General features: G+C 43.8%; 2 protein-coding genes across 3 annotated transcripts; one reads left to right on the top strand and one right to left on the bottom strand.

The window, feature by feature from the left end:
- Positions 1–1,856: 1,856 nt before the first annotated feature.
- LOC311098968 (AP-2 complex subunit mu-A-like) lies at positions 1,857–9,027 on the top strand. The gene is made up of 12 exons (XM_084139538.1): positions 1,857–1,965; positions 2,121–2,234; positions 3,249–3,370; positions 5,525–5,790; positions 5,905–5,987; positions 6,236–6,371; positions 6,514–6,658; positions 7,628–7,753; positions 7,943–8,078; positions 8,322–8,419; positions 8,542–8,653; positions 8,747–9,027. Exons 3-12 carry the CDS (start codon positions 3,297–3,299, stop codon positions 8,879–8,881), a joined length of 1,311 nt encoding a protein of 436 aa, XP_083995664.1. The 5' UTR covers positions 1,857–1,965; positions 2,121–2,234; positions 3,249–3,296; the 3' UTR covers positions 8,882–9,027.
- A 1,402-nt stretch (positions 9,028–10,429) lies between these two features.
- Positions 10,430–20,060, bottom strand: LOC311098969 (choline-phosphate cytidylyltransferase A-like). Of its 2 annotated transcripts, XM_084139539.1 has the most exons (9): positions 19,378–20,060; positions 15,961–16,081; positions 15,711–15,810; positions 14,661–14,777; positions 14,294–14,445; positions 12,617–12,695; positions 12,373–12,515; positions 11,932–12,120; positions 10,430–11,687 (listed from the first exon to the last, which is right to left on the bottom strand). In XM_084139539.1, the coding sequence occupies exons 2-9, from the start codon at positions 16,072–16,074 to the stop codon at positions 11,484–11,486; spliced, it is 1,098 nt and encodes a 365-aa protein (XP_083995665.1). In that variant the 5' UTR covers positions 16,075–16,081; positions 19,378–20,060; the 3' UTR covers positions 10,430–11,483. The 2 variants fall into 2 exon arrangements, with proteins under 2 accessions (XP_083995665.1, XP_083995666.1); XM_084139540.1 differs by lacking the exon at positions 19,378–20,060 and having other exon boundaries at positions 15,961–16,829.
- Between the last annotated feature and the right edge of the window lie 1,605 nt (positions 20,061–21,665).

Below are 21,665 nucleotides of genomic sequence, written 5' to 3'. Positions count from 1 at the left end.
ATTAAATAGGATGACCATTTTTCTTGGAACACTCTGCACTCTGCGTCCACTTTTCTCTTTTTTGACAGAGACATATTGGGGCAATGAGGGTGCCAAAGCACATAATGTTAAAAGTAGAAGCCGTAATAAATATCGCGGGCAAAACAAAGTAGCTCATTGGCTGCACGTGCTTGACCTACTTGCTCTGCCCCGGTATAAACAGTTTGCTTGCTTAACACAATTGCTATTGCGCCATCCACTGGACGCATTTTTATACTTAAAAAAAAAAAGGTTTTTTTTTTTTTTTTTTTTTTTAAATCATCTCGCGGGCCGGATTAAACCCGTTTGCGGGCCTGATCCGGCCCGCGGGCCGTACGTTTGACACCCCTGCCTTAGAATAAAAGGTAGGGGCGTGGATCAGAGTACCAGTCAGTATCTGGTGTGACCACCGTTTGCCTCATGCAGCGTGACACATCTCCTTCACATAGAGTTGATCAGGGTGTTGATTGTGGCCTGTGGAATGTTGTCCCACTCTTCAATGGCTGTGCGACGTTGCTGGATATTGGTGGTAACTGGAACACGCTGTCGTACACGTCGATCCAGAGCATCCCAAACATGCTCAATGGGTGACATGTCTGGTGAGTATGCAGGCCATGGAAGAACTGGGACATTTCCAGCTTCCAGGAATTGTGTACAGATCCTTGCAACATGGGGCCGTGCATTATCATGCTGAAACATGAGGTGATGGCGGCGGATGAATGGCATGACAATGGGGCTCAGGATCTCATCACGGTATCTCTGTGCATTGAAATTGCCATCGATAAAATGCAGTTGTGTTCGTTGTCCACAGCTTACTTCTGCCCATACCATAACCCCACCGCCACCATGAGGCACTCTGTTCACAACGTTGACATCAGCTAACTGCTCGCCCACACGACGCCATACACGCTGTCTGCCATCTGCCCAGTACAGTTGAAACCAGGATTCATCTGTGAAGAGCATACATTACATTTACATTTTAGTCATTTAGCAGACGCTCTTAACCAGAGCGACTTACAGGAGCAATTAGGGTTAAGTGCCTTGCTCAAGGGCACATTAATACTTCTCCAGCGTGCCAGTGGCCATCGAAGGTGAGCATTTGCCCACTGAAGTCAGTTACGACGCCGAACTGCAGTCAGGTCAAGACCCTTGTGAGGACGACGAGTATGCAGATGAGCTTCCCTGAGACGGTTTCTGACAGTTTGTGCAGAAATTCATCGGTTGTGCAAACCCACAGTTTCAACAGCTGTCTGGGTGGCTGGTCTCAGACGCTCCTGCAGGTGAAGAAACCTGATGTGAAGGTCTTGGGCTGGCGTGGTCTGCGGTTGTGAGGCCGGTTGGCGCGTACTGCCAAATTCTCTAAAACAATGTTGGAGGCAGCTTATGGTAGAGTAATGAACATTCATTTTTTCTGGCAACAGCTCTGGTGGACATTCCTGCAGTCAGCATGCCAATTGCATGCTCCCTCAATTTGAGACATTGTGTTGTGTGATAAAACGTCACATTAGTTGCCTTTTATTGTCCCCAGCACAAGGTGCACTTGTGTAATGATCCTGCCGTTTAATCAGCTTCTTAATATGCCACGCCTGTCAGGTGGATGGATTATTTTGGCAAAGGAGACATGCTCACTAACAGGGATGTAAACAAATTTGAGCACAACATTTGAGAAATAAGCTTTTTGTGCATATGGAACATTACTGGGATCTTTTATTTCCGCTCATGAAACATTGGACCAACACTTTATGTGTGGCATTTATATTTTTGTTCAGTATAATTCCAAGTTACACATAAAAATATTTAGCGTCATATGAAGGTTTGCTCTGCCATTCCTCCCCTTTACACCAGGGCTGCCAATAATCCAGGGTTGCTGTACATAAATGGGAAAATAATGGACCTTTGAAAAAACTACAATAGCTACCCACTACCATGAGATTTATTAATTGAATGGTGACCACAGCCATAACGAAAGTTAATTTAAATCGTGTTTTAATGCAATTTTTTCCCTCCCTGCTCCATGTATGCAATGTATGATATTTTAAATGTGGCTCTAAGTGCGGCTTTACTTCCGGGCTATTATGAGATCCTTCTCTGTATGTTCCTAGACGGTGGTCAGCTGATTTAGAGGAGTGGGAGCAGCAGAATTAGCTGGTGTGTGACCCATTAATATCTCGGAGAAAAAAAGGGACGTGAACCTAGGTGTGTGACAGAAGACTCCGGTAAGATTATAATTACATTGAAGATAAGTCTCAACATATTTAACAGTAAAAACAGTATAGCTAGTTTACGTTACCGTTTATATAAGATAGGCAATAGCTAGCTAGCTAATTGTTAGGCTGGCTAGGTTCTGTCTATTTTGCTAGTTAACTACCTTGCTAGCTAGTTTTCAATAGTTGGCTTACTCCCCATCCTATTTATCCCAAGCCTAAGGTCAACCATCCACCAACGTTAAGTCTGAAAGCGTAGCTATCTAGTTAGTTAAGGAGAATATCAACCATGTATGAACTTGTCGAGATGGTGAGCTATCTTTTCCGGTCAGGCAGGCAGACATCTTGGGGCAATAAAAGCGCAATTAAACCGCTTAGTGACTTCATGCATACCATGTCAGCGAACTCCACCAATATTTCCTTTTCGTGGGGTGGAAGATAAGTTTCTAATCCAGCTATATGCGTGTCCAGCAAATAAGTAAAGCCATGTTGTGCTGGAATGGGAAACTCGCTTTCTGTCCTATGTACTATAACAGGAAGTCACACACAGCTAGAATTCCAGGCATGTCTTTCATTCCATAGTATTCATACGCCTCATCTTATTATAAACTACAGAAAATGAATAATACATTATTTGGCCACCACTTGACATAATCAGGAAATTGTCTATTCCACAGTCCAATACCAGCAACCCTCCATATGAACCTAAAACCACTCCCATATTCATAGCTAGCTACTGCTGGAGTTCTCCAACATTGACTGTAGCTTTAATAGCTACCATTATCACATCTAACCTACCCAGCATTAATCGTACTTAAGAAGGGTGGCGTCAAATGTGTGTGTGTATGTACATCACCATTGTGACAGACTTATTCACCACTGTGGTGGAGTAATATAGGATACTCTGCTGGAAACATACTTGATATATATGGGTCATTCAGAATCCTCTTTATTTGCCAAGGACATTTGCATGTACCAGGAATTTGACCTGATGAAATGTCATATCACCCTCTCGCTCTTAATCAGGTGGGGTTCGTTTTCACCATGGCCAGTTTGGACTAAGGAACAGCAACGATGATCGGAGGACTGTTCATTTACAACCACAAAGGGGAGGTGCTTATCTCCCGAGTCTATCGCGATGATATAGGGTAAGTGAGGTGGTAATTGGTTTGGAGAGTTATGGATGGAGATTCTATTACAATGATATTGTAAGGGGAGAGGGAGATGGTGTCTACCTGGTTGGCCTGAAGTAAGTTGGGGAGATGGGGGCGAATCTGTTAGGAGTTCAATGTAACTACATAGGTATTGAACTTACTCCTTAGGTCATTTACTCATTAGGTCATTAGCACAGTGCACCCACCAAACAAAATAATTGAGCTATCATCTTGGGGATAATGGCTGTTGTATCAGGTCTAAGACAATGCAAGATCTCTGCAGTAGCCAATGCATTAACCCTTTTTTGCATTAACTCTTGACTCATCACATACGCTGCTGTTACTGTTTATTACCTATCCTGTTGCCTAGTCACTTTATCCCTACCTATATGTACATACTGTATCTACCTCAATTACCTCGTACCCCTGCACATCGACTCAGTACTGGTACCCCTGCACATCGACTTGGTATGGGTACCCTGTGTATATAGCCAGGTTATCGTTACTCATTGTATTTATTCTTCGTGTTATTATTTTTAAATTATTTCCCTTTTTTTCCCCCTTTCTCTCCGTTGTTGGGAAGGGCCCGTAAGTAAGCGTTTCACTGTTAGTTTGGGAAGCATGTGACAACTACATTTTTATTTGAAGATTTGATTTGATTTTCTCACCCATCTATCTAACCCCACCACTACATCTAGGATTGATGATCTTGCTTGGCACCGCAAAATAATGCCTAGATTTTCCAGACACAAGATTTGTTGACACATTCAAGTTGCCTTCGATTAGACTCCACTCTCTTAAGTCTTAAATTCAACCACAATTGGTGGAAAAAGTAGTTAATTTAACTCATTTAGACTGCATTTGGTTGTTTACTACAGTGGTCCTCTTCAATGGATAGCCTTTTAAACACCATGTTACTCAATCTGTGTACATGCATGAAAAATGTCTTTGTGTACATTTCTGTCTCTTTCCTCCTTTATATCATCCCTCTACCTCTATCTTTTTGCCATTTTCCTCCATCTGTACATCTTGGCCACTGTAGGAATAGGTAAGCGATGCACCAGCCTATCAAGCATGTCCCCTGACCCATGGCAACCAATCAGTGACTCCCAATGCATGTCCTCTGACCCACAGCATGTCACCTGACATATCAGTGACCAAAGAACACAAACTCAATTACTGCAACCAACCAATGCCTCTGAGGTGCATCTACTGTCCTCCCCTTACCCACAAGTATCTCTTCCCTCCTTAATGGACATTGCCTTCTAAAAAAACATAAGGTCAGACCCTGTTAAATGATCATCTATGGTTCCAGTGCCCCTTCCATCCCTACCTCCATCTCTCTTTGTCCACTCTCATGGGGAGAGGCTAACTAGTGCCGAGTCTGACTCTGCAGAGTCCCTCATCTGAAATCGGTTCCAGAGATTCATATTTCTGGGAACTGGTTCCCAGAATATGTCCTGGTTTCAAATGAATAAAGGTATGATTAACTACTAGGCAGTAGCTTTATGGTCACTGTCAGTTTCACTGTCAAGCTCACAGAAGTTGTAGACTCTGCACCTGGGAATCTATTCCTGAATCTTGAACATCACTGATTGGGACTCAGCAGTCTTGTCTGGACATGCTGGCTCATCTGTAGTAAACCCTTCAGTTATTTATACATCCACACCAGATCTCTAAAGCACTCTAACCTCCCCACTAATCTTCACCCTCTAAACAAAAGATTGCTTTACCAGTGCCGAAATGGTCACGTCAGTTTGGGACGATTCAGTCATCTTGCAGCTCTCAGACAAGTTAATGTGTGCTGTCCTCTGCAAAGCATACTATTAGGATGTTCGGAGGGTTACTAGTTTCTTTTTTGGGGGGGGGGGGGGGGGGCAAATAGTATTTTCTGTTCTACCAGGAACTTGAATATCAAGTAGAAGGTCTGGAAAGAGAATATGGTAGATAGTGTAGTTGACAAGTGTTTGACAGTTGACTATCCCTCTGAAAGCCTCAGGGAGACTGATGTTTGTATACTATTAACCAAGAGCGTATTCTGAGTTAGATTTTGTTGTGATCAATTGCAGATGGAGGTACATCCTCTTCCACATTTACTCATAACATGAAAGTAGTCCTTCTCTTCCTCGCTCTACCTCCTTTCCTCAGGCGCAACGCGGTGGACGCATTCCGTGTGAATGTGATCCATGCCCGGCAGCAGGTGCGCTCTCCAGTGTCCAACATTGCACGTACCAGCTTCTTCCATGTCAAGCGCTCCAACATCTGGCTGGCGGTGGTCACCAAGCAGAATGTCAACGCCGCCATGGTGTTTGAGTTCCTCTACAAGATGTGTGATGTCATGGCTTCCTACTTTGGCAAGATCAGCGAAGAGAACATCAAGAACAACTTTGTGCTGATCTACGAGCTGCTCGACGGTAACTATGGCTGACCGAATTTCTCACTCTCATGCCATTTGGATCTTCTTTCTATTTTCCCTGTTTGGTTCCTCTCTTACCCTCTTCATCATTTGGTGTCTTTGTTTTGTGCAGAGATCCTGGACTTTGGGTATCCCCAGAACTCTGAGACAGGAGCACTGAAGACCTTCATCACTCAGCAGGGCATCAAGGGCCAGGTGAGGATGAGGAGTATCTCCTTGTCACTGCTGTAACGCTCTGCAATGGGCTCTTTAGCAGAACTGTGGGCCATCTGTTTTGTGACTGTTCCTCCTCTCTTTTTATTTCTCTGGGGTTGTGGACACGGCCGGATGCAGCATCAGGTAATGTTCATTTCAGTTATATTTGGGACATTGGGCCTGGTTGCAACCATACCCTGTTTTTTCCACTTGATATCCTGTTGATCTTTCTCTCTCTCCTTTTCCAGACAAAGGAAGAGCAGTCTCAGATCACTAGTCAGGTGACGGGGCAGATTGGTTGGCGTCGCGAAGGCATCAAGTATCGACGCAATGAGCTCTTCTTGGATGTGCTGGAGAGTGTCAACCTGCTCATGTCGCCTCAAGGTAAACGTTGGTCACAACACTTGAACGTAAACGGCCTAAACAGTTGTCATGTTGAATATGCTAAGAGGAAAAGTATCTAGGGGCGTTGTAGTAGTAACGTTGTTCCCTAGTGATTGACCCTTTTCAATTTGACCCCATCCAGGTCAGGTCCTGAGCGCCCATGTGTCCGGCCGTGTGGTAATGAAGAGCTACCTGAGCGGAATGCCAGAGTGCAAATTTGGCATGAATGACAAAATTGTAATTGATAAGGCGGGTAAAGGCGGGGTCACTGATGAGGCGGGAAAGAGGTGAGTAAGAGGGGCTGTTTGGACAGAGCCAGGGTTGGGGTAGATTCCACTTAGTTTCAGGAAGTATACTGAAATGCACATTTCATGAGGAGAATTAGAATTTTGTTTCTGAATTGAAAAGCAATTGACTCCAACCCTGGACAGAGCTTGACATTAAAGGGAGGGAGCTAAATATAAGTTACTTGTGCCGCAGAATCAGATAAAGAATGTATGTCTTGTATTGATTTTCAACTTAGACATTTCAGACTGCTAGGCAATAGTGTTGATTCTGACTTAACCCTCTGTGTAGAATTATTATTTTAAAAAATCCAGAAAGTTTACCGCCCTGTCAGTCAGTCCCTGGACTAAGACTTCTATATAGAGCTTGGGTTAAGGCTTACAATTTGTTTTCCTTTTGATTTTTCTCTCCTTTCTTTCCTTCTCTTTTTCTGTGCTGTACCTCAGTGATTTAGGGGGAGGAGGAAGGTACTGTATTGATATCTGGCCTTACCTCCATATGTCCCGCTGTCTTGTCTATCGTGTCATTTATGGTGACTGCTTTACTAAGCATTTGAGGTGGCTCCAATATTTACTGGAATTACTGTATTAATTTGTGCTTCAGCAGTCAACTAGTGTGACTGCTAATTGATACAAATCTGACTAGCCTCCTCAAATCTTTAGTGGACTGCCCAACGGTTGTGTCATCACTGAGAGTGTTGTTAGTTTACCCGCTTGACCCTTAACCCTGACCCAGTCTTTGACAGTGATGGAGATGGTTAGCATCCACTGGGTTGCTGTGTTGTGGTAGCCATGGTTTCCCTTTTTGTGTAAATACCTGTATGTATTGTGTGTTTCTGTGTTGTATTAGGAAGTGGGGCACGTAGAGCAGTGCGTTTTAAATGACTGTGGTTTGGTTTGTGTGTTCGTTTGAATGTGTCAGTATGTATGGATGCGTAGACGTTCAACTCTCTTCTCCCTCTGCCCCTGTAGTACCAGTGGTAAGCAGTCCATAGCCATTGACGACTGTACGTTCAACCAGTGTGTGCGTCTCAGTAAGTTTGACTCGGAGCGCAGCATCAGCTTCATCCCCCCGGATGGAGAGTATGAGCTCATGAGGTAAGTGTGCCACAGGCTAAACTTCAACCTATATTGACCCTGTGCATGTGCTCGCATGTTTGTATTTGTAAGTCCTCTCGCTTTGTCTGTGTGCATTAATGTGTCCAATGATTTGAGCCATTCCCCCCTGTTGCACCCTGCATGTGTCTGTTTGAGATGAGTTTGGTGTGGTTTTACCCCTGCGTCCAGGTACCGCACCACTAAAGACATCATCCTACCTTTTCGAGTCATTCCGCTGGTCCGGGAGGTGGGCCGCACCAAGCTGGAGGTCAAAGTGGTCATCAAGTCCAACTTCAAACCCTCGCTACTGGCCCAGAAAATTGAGGTAGTTATTCAGCCTCTTCCTTTTAGATTGTGGCGTTCTGTCACTTTGTTTGTGAAACTGGTCTTTCATCTGACCTTGAGGTAAATCTCTTACTCTTTTGAAGTTGGTATGTTTTCTCATAACCCTTTGTTTATGCTTGGTCTGTTAATTGCAATGGTTGTTATTCTTACAAGTTCACATTTAGTCTGCTGAATGAGACTTTGTTTATCATGTTATGACTTAACTTGTTTTCCGTTGCACCAGGTGCGCATTCCCACGCCGCTCAACACCAGCGGTGTCCAGGTGATCTGCATGAAGGGCAAGGCCAAGTACAAGGCCAGCGAGAACGCAATCGTATGGAAGTGAGTTATTTCAACCCTCCGGTTCTCCATCACGGTACCCCAGATCACCCTCATGTTTTGTATCCCTGTCTTTCATTTTGAACGGCTCTTTCAGATGTTGAATGTTTGTTTCCTGCGTGTAGGATCAAGCGCATGGCTGGGATGAAGGAGTCTCAGATCAGTGCTGAAATCGAGCTGCTGCCCACCAACGATAAGAAGAAGTGGGCGCGCCCTCCCATCTCCATGAACTTTGAGGTAAGGCTGCAGTCACACAATGATCATTTGAGCATTTTAGCTTACAGTATTAAAATTTAAACTCCTAACCTGGATATCTTTTGTCCCCCTCAGGTTCCATTTGCCCCCTCTGGGCTGAAGGTGCGTTACTTGAAGGTGTTTGAGTCCAAGCTGAATTACAGTGACCATGATGTTATCAAATGGGTGCGCTACATTGGCCGAAGTGGCATCTACGAGACTCGCTGCTAATGTTAGAGAGTGAGCCTGAGGAGAGGTCTACCAAGCAGTCTCCCTCTACATATGTTCTTCTGTCCCTCTCTCTTCTCTCCATCCCAATCTCTCCCCTTATCCTTTACTCAATGTTGGGGATGAATAAAAATAAATGGTATAAAACAGATGTGAAACGTTGTATCGCATCTCTTAGTATGATTAACTTGTAAACAAACTGGTCCTGTGTAGAAAGAATAGAAACGTTTGTGGTCATACGCATATCCTTAACTTAGGTGCTGGGCTCAAAGAATACTTGTAAAGAACAGGAAGGCCTGCACACTGTCTATACTCCCAATTCACCGCTTTAGTGACAACGTATTGATCCGAAACGGATCTTCGTCAGGTCCGACTGAGTGCTCACATCCCAAAATATACACATAATGTGAAAACCAGTGTTACAGTCCAGTCTGCAGTTTCTATTATAGGGTCAAGGTCTTTGAAGTGCCCCCTTGAGATCAGTTGTTTTTCTAAATGGCTTTTTGGGTCCATCTTCTTTTATCTAACTAGTTCCTTTCTCCCCTCTGAACTGTTCTGTCTGATCGCATGTGAGCTTATTAATAATTGACTGTTTCGATGTGGCGGTTTGTGGGACTCATCCTGACCATAACAGTGGCTTAGCTCTGACCTGCCTCTTTGGAGCCCCTGAAGGTCACATCACCTTGACTGGCTCCTTGTTTGTGAACCCTGGTGACCGTACAGTAAAATCTGATCACGTAACCAGCTCCGCCTCTCGTCTTTGTTTTCACTTGACTATTTGCAAGTGAACACGTGCTAGTGAAGGATTGGTTGTGTTCGAGGCCGACTACATTGTAGTCATTGCATCAACCAAAGGTTATGCCATGTCATGTAATGCGCAATATCATGTGGTGTAATGCGCAATATCATGTGGTTACCTGATGTGATAAACACCTATCTAGGCGTTGTGAAATCGAGCATGCGTCTGCAATGTAGACATACTGGAACACAGCCATGAGGGGATCTGATTAAGCTGGCCCGGAGTGGCTGAGTTAGCACAGAGTGCCCTGTTCAAAGCAAATGGTGAAGTCTGCTCAAAACAAAATGACGTATGTCAAGCAGTAATGACTTAGGGTACAGAGTTTTCATATGTAAAAATTGAGTTTACTCTTGATAACGCATAAGTGCTGCATCTGCCTTCCCAAAGAAAGAGGAACTTTTTACATACATTATGGAAAATACATGTTTCTGAACAATGCAACATGCAGCGTCGATTACTGTTCGATTTGAGAAGAAACGGGATTGAGGATTAAACTCTGAGCCATGGATTTGATTTCACACAGAAATTTCACAAGGTTATGGTTAAAGTTTTTTAAATTCCATTTCCATGTTCCCTGGTATCTTATGCCTGCACATTCAGGAGCTAAACAAACTCAGGCCAAACAGTAAAATAATGGTTAAAACTATGTACTTAGAGCCATGTACATTTGTATCTGACAGATAGAAAGGTTAGTACTGGCTTCTTACATATCAGACAACTTTTGCCACCAAGAGATATAGACATGCCCCTAATGAGAAGCAGCATTTTAATGGATTTATTCAGAGATCCCAAATAATCAGTCCAGTAAAATGTAAATTGATGGATCATATCCTTTCCCCATCATCCCTTATTATTGTAACCATGTTGGATTGTCTACACAGTATATGCTTAAAATCCCATATTTCAATTATATAGGAAATAAAACCAAGACTCCTGCTTTGCCACCATAGAGACAAAGACTAGCAAGGGATGGGTCAACAGCCAAAATCAAGTGACTCCAAATACAGGAGGGAGAGATGTAACAGGGATAAAATTGTATTACATGTAATCATTTTTAAAATGAGGTCTCGTTATTATGCACATAAGTGTTTTCAGGTTCAGTGAGAACCTACTGAAAACAAGTTCTCTTGAGCCCTACTGAACAAGATCTCTAGTTCAAACGCTGGGTACTATGCTTTGAAAACCTCTGTCCAAAGACTGACCGAGTCAGACCATCGAGACCAACTATTAGTATTATTATGTGCAAAAAGGTCAAGCTGAGTCCTGATCAGTCCATGGATGGAGGCCATCGACATGCCTACACAAAAACTAGCAGTTTACACAAATACATATGCACACTCAGACGCAAACAAACACTCCGAGGGGGAGTCATTAAGGGACTGATGGTTACTATATTGCTAAATATCACATACTCTCAGATCATCTGTGGAGGAATGGAACAGTGCACCAAACACCCCTCAACCTATATAGCAGACAACACAAAACGGAATTCCCCACTAGACTCATGGTTAACAAAATAAAAAATCTACCTACTAAGGTTATAAGGAAGGAAGCGTACATCGAAATATCAGCAAATGTTCTATCAGTGAGAAATGCAACATTAGCTGTCAAACTAATTGCGCATTAACCCCCTTCTGACTGATGAGGTACATTACATATGGAATGGACACCAGTAATTGAAAAAAATGAAGTGCGGGACAACGCTGTACAGATAATTGGACATACTGATGATTGGTTGGAGGGGCTTGAACGCTGATACTGTCGATGGACCGAGGAGCAGGATTAACAAACCGAGAAATGGGAGCCCTAACCTTCGTCAGACTCATCATCATCCTCACTGATGGGGTATCCCCGTGCTGCGCTGTGGTGGGCTGAGGCCAAGGCCTTGTTTAAGAAGGGCATACGGAAGATGGGGGAGGGAGAGCGCTCACGGGTGGGACTGCTGCTGGGACTCTGTCTCGGGCTGATGGCCTGCAGCATCCGGCCCCTGCCCTCCTTCAACATGTGCTTCTACAGAGAAGGAGAAGGTGGCATCTCAGTCAAGATTACAAGTTCATTGGTTGTTCTTAGGCTATAGAACCAATAAATCCATGTTGGCCCGTGCTCACTGATCTACAGCACGATACAAATCTTCCATGGAAAACCACACTCATCACTATATTATTGCCCAGAGCAGGAAATTAGGATTGCCACAAAATACACCATTCTAGTCTACCTTACACCACACACAGAGAGAGAGAACAGAAGTTCTCACCAGTGCTCCCTCAGGGCCGAACATCTGCAGGAAGTTGCCGATGAACTCCCGTGACTTCTCCTCCCACTTCTGGATGAGGTCGATGCTCTTGTTCTCCACCTTCTGCACAAACTCTTTACTCTTCTCCTCCACGTCACGCACTTTCCTCTTCACTTTGTCCACACGCTCCTGCAGGTGGTACTTCTTCTCCTGAAGGACAGGGGCACAGTGTCATACCAGTGCAGAGTCATAAATCCAGACCTTGGCAAGCGAGGATGCACTAGACTAGTAAACATTTCTTAGCCGCTTTCATTCAACTACTTCAATTAATTCTGCTTCTACTGTCCTCTGCCAAATAGACCGATGGCTACCTCAACTATTGCTAGTTATCACATGATAATCACAATCAAATACCATCATTACTACTAATAAGAATGATAGCAACATGAAGTGTTAACGCACATTTATGAAGCTGACGTTGAGCTCTTTTGCAGTGTAGCCACGTTGCAGGTTGCGTCTCACGTACACATCGTAGTCGCGGACGATGCGCGTGATGATGTCCGAGGTGGAGATGCCCTCCGTCCTCTGGGTGGGCGCAAACATGCCTGGAGGCACAAGGGGTCAAAAGGGCAAAGGGTCATCGTGACAGACACAGGGTACCAGGACGTTCATGGTTGTCATTCCTGCTGGTTGTCATGGTACCCACCCGCCTCCTTGATGTGCTTGTAAACGTCATCCTGGCCTGCTGATGTATATGGGATGTCATCATGGGCAACAAAGTCGATCTGGTGGGTTATCGGGGTGACCGAGAGACGGATGACATCACACACACAAATATACACAAACAAAAAACATCAATGCAACATGTAAAGTGTTGGTCCCATGTTTCATGAGCTGAAATAAAAGATCCCAGAAATGTTCCATACACACAAAAAGCTTATTTCTCTAAAATGTTGTGCACAAATGTTTACATCCCTGTTAGTGAGCATTTCTCCTTTGCCAAGATAATCCATCCACCTGACAGGTGTGGCATATGAAGAATCTGATTAAACAGCATGATCATTACACAGGTGCATCTTGTGCTGGGGACAATAAAAGGCCACTCTAAAATATGCAGTTTTGTCACAACACAATGCCACAGACGTCTCAAGTTGAGGGAGCGTGCAACTGGCATGCTGACTGCAGGAATGTCCACCAGAGCTGTTGCCAGAGAATTGAATGTTCATTTCTCTACCATAAGCGTCGTTTTAGAGAATTTGGCAGTATGTCCAACTGGCCTCACAACTGCAGACCACGTGTAACCACGCCAGCCCAGGACCTCCACATCCGGCTTCTTCACCTGCGGGATCGTCTGAGACCAGCCACCTGGGCAGCTGATGATACTGTGGGTTAGCACAATCAAAGAATTTCTGCACAAACTATCACAAACCATCTCAGGGAAGCTCATCTGTGTGCTCGTCGTCCTCACCAGGGTCTTGACCTGACTGCAGTTTGGCGTCGTAACCAACTTCAGTGGGTAAATGCTCACCTTCGATGGCCACTGGCACGCTGGAGAAGTGTGCTCTTTACAGATGAATCCCGGTTTCAACTGTACCTGGCAGACGGCGTGTATGGTGTCGTGTGGGCGAGTGGTTTGCTGATGTCAAAGTTGTGAACAGAGTGCTCCATCGTGGTGGTGGGGTTATGGTATGGGCAGGCAGGCAGGCATAAGCTACGGACAACGAACACAATTTCATTTTATCGATGGCAATTTCAATGCACAGAGATACCGTGACGAGATCCTGAAGCCCATTGTCGTGCCATTCATCTGCCGCCATCACCTCATATTTCAGCATGATAATGCACGGCCCTATGTCGCAAGGAGCTGTACACAATTCCTGGAAACTGAAAATGGCCTGCATACTCACCAAACATGTCACCCATTGAGCATGTTTGGGATGCTCTGGATCGACAGCATGTTCCAGTTACCACCAATATCCAGCAACTTCGCACAGCCATTGGGGAGGAGTGGGACAACATTCCACAAGCACCAGCCTGATCAACTCTATGTGAAGGAGATGTCTTGCTGCATGAGGCAAATGGTGGTCACACCAGATACTGACTGGTTTTCTGATTGACGCCCCTACCTTTTTTTTAAAGGTATCTGTGACCAACAGATGCATAATCTGTATTTCCAGTCATGTGAAATCCATAGATTAGGGCCTAAGGAATTATATGAACTGTAACTCAGTAAAATCTTTGAAATTATTGCATGTATAATTTTTGTTCAGTGTACATACTCTAATACATACCCTTTGAACACTACACTTCTATCAGACCAATCAGCATGTCATTGCTTTCCATTCCCCCCCCCCGTCCCTCTAACTTTCTTTTGCACACTCACTCGGTGCTTGGCGAGGAATTCGGGCGTAAGCGTCCAGGGCGCGTTCCTGACGACCTCGTCCACGTAGCGGCAGTGGCTGACTGCATCGTAGCGCTCGTCCTCGTTCATCACTGTAAACCCCTTGAACTTGTTCGTCAGGTCGTCACTACACACTGAGACATGATGAAGAGAAGCACAGAGGTTCAGGGAAATCGAATACACTTGAATTAGTACTAGTACTTAACTTAATTAAGCACCATCTATGTAAAGTTAATTCTCTGAAAAACAATTTCTGCTGAAGGACCAAATAGACAGACATTAAACTGTCAGGAAGGCACTCAAGACATGTTGAGAAGAAAGGTTGACACAGCCAGAGTGAGACACTCACCGCCCACAATGAGGTGTGTGTTGGGGAAGAGGCCCTTGGCCTGCATGAGAGCCCGGGCGTGGCCTGAGTGGAACACATCAAAGATCCCATCTGCATACACCCGCACCGGCCTATGAACTGTGGGAGAGAGGAGGGACATGCTGGTGATGACAGCCAATCACAAGTCACTTCATTAGAGCAACATTCTATACCCCTCAAACTCAACTTTGGAGTCTGGACCTTGAAGCTAGTTCCACTGCATATTTTCATTGTTCCCCTCTAAATCAGGGAATGATTTAGACCTGGGAGACCAGGTGTGTGCAATTAATTATCAGGCAGAACAGACAGTGGTGGAAAAAGTACCCAATTCTCATACTTAAGTAAAAGTAAAGCTACCTTAATAGAAAATGACTCAAGTAAAAGTGAAAGTCACCCAGTAAAATCCTACTTGAGTAAAAGTCTAAAAGTATTTGATTTTAAATATACTTATGTATCAAAAGTAAATGTAATTGCTCAAATATACTTAAGTGTCAAAAGTAAAAATAATTTCAAATTCCTTACATAAGCAAACCAGACGGCACTATTTTTTTTATTTTTTATTTACGGATAGCCAGGGGCACGCTCCAACACTCAGGCCATTTACAAACGAAGCATGTGTTTAGTGAGTCCGCCAGATCAGAGGCAGTAGGGATGACCAGGGATGTTCTCCTGATAAGTGTGTGAATTAGAATGTTTTCCTGTCCTGCTAAGCATTCAAAATGTAACGGGTACTTTTGGGTGTCAGAGAAAATGTATGGAGTAAAAAGTACATCATTTTCTTTAGGAATGTAGTGAAGTAAAAGGTGTCAAAAAATTTAAATAGTAAAGTACAGATACCAAAAGAAAATGTCTTAGGTACTTTACACCACTGAGAACAGAGAAGCAGCAGGCTCCGGACCACGTAGGGTAAGAGTTGAATACCCCTGTTCTATACATTTTCAGAACTGTTCAAGTCTTTGGAACGGTAGATTTGGGGTGAGTGAATAAGAGGTTGTTTTTCAGTGAGTATTAGACCGTGTGTGTGCGACTCACATGGAGTTCCCCTCTTGGCCTCCTCCATACTGACTCGCAGGTATGGAGTGTCCTCAGCCGACTCCAGCTCATCAGCAAAGAGGGCGGGATCTTTTAAACCCTAGTGTAGGTACACACATTATTACCATGACAACAATGAGAAGGTTTTCCTTCATACGAATCATATTACTCACTTGCCTATCTTACCCAACACACAACTCCCCATAAACGAGGTCTGCACACACACAAAGCCTCTCTCTTCCTCACTCACCACAGTGGATCTTGGGACTTTCCCTGGCCGCTCTACCTCCTCGGCCTCTCCCTTGGATCCATCTCTCCTCCTCTTCCTGGACAGGCTTGACCGGCTTGAGCTGTGGGCTTCCATCCCAGGGCTGAAAGGGAAAAAGTCACGTGTACACACACTAACCACCATCTTGCTTAGAGAGCAAAAGCAATCACATGCAGTTTGGTACTCTCAAACAAACAGATTGTGTTGTCTACATGGAAGAACAACATTAACCAGTACCAGGATGACCAAATAAGAAGTCATCTTGACCCTACTGAAGGTCATAGGCTTATTTCTTACAAATTATGTAATAGAATTGTCTCAGGAAAAAACTTTGCCCCGCCTCATTCCGGACATTCCTTCGCACTCACACTGAGGGGTAAAAAAATTAAATGTTTGGCCGTCGGCTTTAATATTCTTTAGTCAAAAGGGACTACTGGATTATTTTACATTTACATTTTAGTCATTTAGCAGATGCTCTTATCCAGAGCGACTTACAGTTAGTGAATACATATATTTTTTTTTGTTTAAAAAATGTCATACTGGTCCCCCGTGGGAATCGAACCCACAACCCTGGCGTTGCAAACGCCATGCTCTATCAACTGAGCTACATCCCTGCCGGCCATTCCCTCCCCTACCCTGGACAACGCTAGGCCAATTGTGCGCCGCCCATGAGTCTCCCGGTCGCGGCCGGCTGCGACAGAGCCTGGATTCGAACCAGGATCTCTAGTGGCACAGCTAGCACTGCGATGCAGTGCCTTAGACCACTGCGCCACTCAGGAGACAATTATGTAGCTAGTGTGAACGTATATTATTAGGCTATAGTTTCACAATCAACAGTGTGGTTGGATACCTGTGTGGCGCAACAAGCTCAACCTTTCTCGGATAGCTGGCACAGTTTAGCATACTGTTTGAGATTTACATTCGCATGTCATGTCTGAAATGAGTAGCTATAAGAAGACCATGGGCGATACTCGGGCAATGCCACCGTACCATAATTACGCTTTGACTCTGATTTTTCACTTTGAAATGTATGCCAAAAAAAAAACATAGATTTCAAAGTTTAACAAACCATAAAACTGTATGCACAAGAACTACTTTGAACGATTTACACTGAATATTTCACAAAAACATATTTACTGGAAGAACTGTGCAGATGCAAAGTTTGGTAAAATAATTAAGGTAAAATATCCCCCAAAAATGTATGGAACCACATTTTCCAAATATCTGCTCCAAAGTAAGATTAAAAGTTGTCTGCAGAAAGAATGGGGTGTCAGCTACAACATGACAAATATTTTGGTTATTGAAATGTATACAGTAGAGCTCAGTAGAGCTCAGTACACAGTAGAGCTCAGTAGAGCTCAGTACACAGTAGAGCTCAGTAGAGCTCAGTACACAGTAGAGCTCAGTAGAGCACAGTACACAGTAGAGCTCAGTAGAGCACAGTACACAGTAGAGCTCAGTAGAGTTCAGTATACAGTAGAGCTCAGTAGAGCACAGTGTACAGTAGAGCACAGTACACAGTAGGGCACAGTAGAGTTCAGTATACAGTAGAGCTCAGTAGAGCACAGTGTACAGTAGAGCTCAGTAGAGCACAGTGTACAGTAGAGCTCAGTAGAGCACAGTGTACAGTAGAGCTCAGTAGAGCACAGTGTACAGTAGAGCACAGTACACAGTAGGGCACAGTAGAGTTCAGTATACAGTAGAGCTCAGTAGAGCACAGTGTACAGTAGAGCTCAGTAGAGCACAGTGTACAGTAGAGCTCAGTAGAGCACAGTATACAGCTCAGTAGATATGTTCAGTACAGTATACTGTAATCTACTCGTGTGATCTACTGTACTCTACTTTTCTTTACTGTACTGTCCAAACTTGTGAAACATAGACGTCTATGTTTGGTTCAGATTTGGTCCGGCCAGGGCGGACTGTCCAAATTTCAGCTACTTTTCAACGTCCATGGAGGTCCGGTGTCGATCGGTGCTCAGTGGGTGAGGATGCTTGTTACAGTAAAATGGAAAGAGGGTAGGTGGCATGGTAGATGTCAGTAAGAGCCGGGAGAGGTGACATTAACTGAACGAAAGAGAGAGAGCGGCAGAGAGAGAGAGGGAGAGGCTGATAGAGGGAGGGTGAGAGGGAGGGATTGTCCAGACTGTTCATAGTCATGCTTTGACCACCAGACAACAGAGAGGGGGGAAAAAACAGTTATGAGCTGAACATAACAGTATGCCAGTGGAAGGGAGGACAGTAGAAGGTGAAACAACTGTGGTTGTGACTACTATGATTTCCCATAGTAGCTAATTCAATAGCAGTAATTTCATTACTAATTAATAAACAAACTTGATATCAGTAAAAACACTAATTGGTAGGTCTACCTTTACTTGTTACTTTGTGAACTTTCATTAGTCTCCCTCCTCATGAGGGAGAGAAATTATAAAATATCTTAAAGATACAGTATGTGGGTTTTTTGGTAACAGAATTACAAGGCAAAGGGGATCTCAATTGAACACTCATGGGAGATTCTGGAGCAGTGCCTGAGACAGCGTTTCCCACCATCATCAACAAAACACCAAATGATGTAATTTCTCAACGAAGAATGGTGTCGCACCCCTCCAATGGAGTTCCAGGCACTTGTAGACTCTATACCAAGGCACGTTACGTTGTTCTGGTGGCTCAACGCTCATTAAGACACTATGTCGGTGTTTCCTTTATTTTGGCAGTTCCCTTCCTCTGTCTCACACACTTTGCTAGAAGATGGTCTCTGGTCTGTAGACTGGAAAATAACAATGCTTGTTAAGTCACTAACCACTAGCTACTAACTGATCCCGTGGAAGGCTCACCTATCTACAGCAATTGATTCGTGTCATTGATACAAGAGAGACAGGTGGCGGTAGAGGTTTTCACACGTAGTTTTAGTTTAGCTGACAGTGACCTTAGCTTGACATGAGTCACCATGCAGACAGATCCCATCTCTAACTCTGATTTGTAAATCGCTCTGGATAAGAGCGTCTGCTAAATGACGTAAATGTAAATTTGACAAGCCAACAAAGTATGCAGCTAGGTAACCAGCTGTGCCTGACAAGTACAACCCTCTGGTAGCTAAATCAGTGGGCGGATTCGATTATGCTGAGCCGCGGGACACCGGTCCATGACCCGTAAAATGAACGAATCATGACGTCACTGATCTTCAGTCGGAAAGTCTGTGCTCTAAAAAGAGGCCAGAGTTCCCGACTTGGAATTCCGAGTTGGATGACCGTTCAAAACGAATTTTTCCAGTCGAGTTCGTTTTTCCCGAGTTCCCAGTTGTCCTGAATACACTGAAATCGGAGATTTCTAAGTTCCCAGTTGTTGTGAACACGGCATCATACTCAGCTAACTAAAAATACATGATTTCATTCACGTACTTACCGTTGTTCTGTGCTTGGGGGTTGCCGTGTAGAAGTAGGTAACGTTACTGCTGCAAGCTATCTAGCTCATAGGCAGTGTGCTAGGGAAATATTTTATAGCTAACTACTGTCAAGTTGGTTTGCTCTCTGTTGCTTGCTAACAAGCTAGCTGTTGGTTAACGCTAAATTCACTAACTAGCTAGAACAGTGCACCCAACACTCAGGAAATGTTAGTCCAATGTCTTGAACTGTACCACCAGCTCGAGGGAAAGAGGACTAATAGACGGATTATCAACAGAGTATTTCTAGCTAACTAATGCAGTCCTCGGAATGACAGTTTACACCACAGGAACTACAAAAACCGGGACACCTTTCCAGGAAATTACGTAATTATTAAAGAGTGGCCTGACATTTCCGGTAAAATCACCTCAGTCAGAGAGGAAGAGGCGAAGCGAGATATTTTACTCTCCCCAAAACAAACCCAATGCATATATGGGCTTTTTTTAACCTAAACTTGTCGCCTGCCTTCCCGCCCAAGTATAGGTAGCTGCGTCCCGGACTGGTCTCGGATTAGTGGATGTGTCAAAAGGGTGCTGCTTGATTTCAAAACACCAACTCCTTTCCATAAATCAATACCAAATATTTTTTATAACTAAACTAAGATAGACCACAGCCTGTCGTTTCAACGAATAAGTCATAGTGGGCAGAGCCAAACACGAGCTAGCGAGATCCTATTGGCGCGTTCTAGCCAACATTTGCATATTTCCGTTAAGTAACGCCTACTCTGAAGTGCTCGTGTGCAATAACTCAATTTGCCTTTGCACTCTTTCTAAACAACGCAATTTTTTTGGCAAAGAGGAAAGTCTAAAATACCTCATCCACTCTGTTCGTAACAGATTCTAGTTTTGGGAACAGAAAACTTTATTGCGATCAAACGTTTCATCGGTGAGACAATTAGCGGAATGTCGGCCATCTCGTTCCATCTCCTCCCACTGCCGGCCACTGGGCTTCCTCTCTCTACCATATTTGGTAGTGAGTGGAAACGCCAAGCGGATGCTTCACATTTATACATCCGGTGAAATATCTTCCTCATTGTTCTATCTGTGCCCATCCTCCGGACGCCATACTGGAACCACTGAGGTATAGATTGGGACGCAACAACTCCCTTCTCTTCCTGCCTTTGGGACAATGACTCCAATGTTAGGGCAGAGACATGAGCATCTCGTCATTATATATTGATCTCTGGGCCAGTTTGTTTTGCATTGCCCGGTGCCCCGGGTGTATAAAGATTTCACTTAATGACCAATAGAATAAAATATTAAAACGCCACTCCATTCAACCGGGACAACAGGCCATGCAAAACGAACTCTCCCTCTGCCTCAGCGGCGTAGAGAACGGACCACCATGTTGCAACCAATGATATACACTAGATGACTTGGCACTCCCCCACCATTTAAAACAATATTTTGAAAGCTATAGAAATGCATTTATTAATGTACAGACACCTTAATGCATACTTTTAAATTACATTAGTGAGCTAAATATTTAAAAAAATATATATGGAAGAAAATAAATGTATGCACTCACTAACTGTAAATCGCTCTGGATAAGAGTGTCTGCTAAATGACTAAAATGAAAAAAATATATATAAAAAACATTTTCCTTAATGTATAGTTTTTATAGATTAATGTTACTGTCCCCACTACAACAAAAAATACTTTAATACATTTAATTTAGTCTTTGAAACGTTTAATTGAAATACTGTAGAATTCCATTAATTCCTATGGAGGACTGCTCCTACTGGGGAGTGCCAATATGGCCAATACATACCGTGAGGGAAAAAAGTATTTGATCCCCTGATGATTTTGTACGTTTGCCCACTGACAAAGAAATTATCAGTCTATAATTTTAATGAACAGTGAGAGACATAATAACAACAACAAAATCCAGAAAAACGCATGTCAAAAATGTTATAAATTGATTTGCATTTTAATGAGGGAAATAAGTATTTGACCCCCTCTCAATCAGAAAGATTTCTGGCTCCCAGGTGTCTTTTATACAGGTAACGAGCTGAGATTAGGAGCACACTCTTAAGGGGAGTGCTCCTAATCTCAGCTTGTTACCTGTATAAAAGACACCTGTCCACAGAAGCAATCAATCAATCCGATTCCAAACTCTCCACCATGGCCAAGACCAAAGAGCTCTCCAAGGATGTCAGGGACAAGATTGTAGACCTACACAAGGCTGGAATGGGCTACAAGACCATCACCAAGCAGCTTGGTGAGAAGGTGACAACAGTTGGTGCGATTA

This window comes from Coregonus lavaretus, assembly GCF_964263955.1.
Source record: "Coregonus lavaretus genome assembly, chromosome: 23".
Taxonomy (NCBI): domain Eukaryota; kingdom Metazoa; phylum Chordata; class Actinopteri; order Salmoniformes; family Salmonidae; genus Coregonus; species Coregonus lavaretus.
Note: the sequence above shows the minus strand (reverse complement) of the source record. Positions and strands in the feature narration are given on the sequence as shown.

Excerpts from the sequence above, each read along its gene's own strand:
- LOC311098968 (XM_084139538.1), top strand. The coding sequence starts at position 3,297 with ATGATCGGAGGACTGTTCATTTACAACCACAAAGGGGAGGTGCTTATC. Across the intron at positions 7,754-7,942 it reads GGAGAGTATGAGCTCATGAG|GTACCGCACCACTAAAGACA; the intron begins GTAAGTGTGCCA and ends CCCTGCGTCCAG. Across the intron at positions 8,079-8,321 it reads TACTGGCCCAGAAAATTGAG|GTGCGCATTCCCACGCCGCT; the intron begins GTAGTTATTCAG and ends CCGTTGCACCAG.
- LOC311098969 (XM_084139540.1), bottom strand. The coding sequence starts at position 16,122 with ATGGTGGTTAGTGTGTGTACACGTGACTTTTTCCCTTTCAGCCCTGGG. Across the intron at positions 14,446-14,660 it reads CACACACCTCATTGTGGGCG|TGTGTAGTGACGACCTGACG; the intron begins GTGAGTGTCTCA and ends ATCATGTCTCAG. Across the intron at positions 12,516-12,616 it reads CAAGCACATCAAGGAGGCGG|GCATGTTTGCGCCCACCCAG; the intron begins GTGGGTACCATG and ends TTGTGCCTCCAG.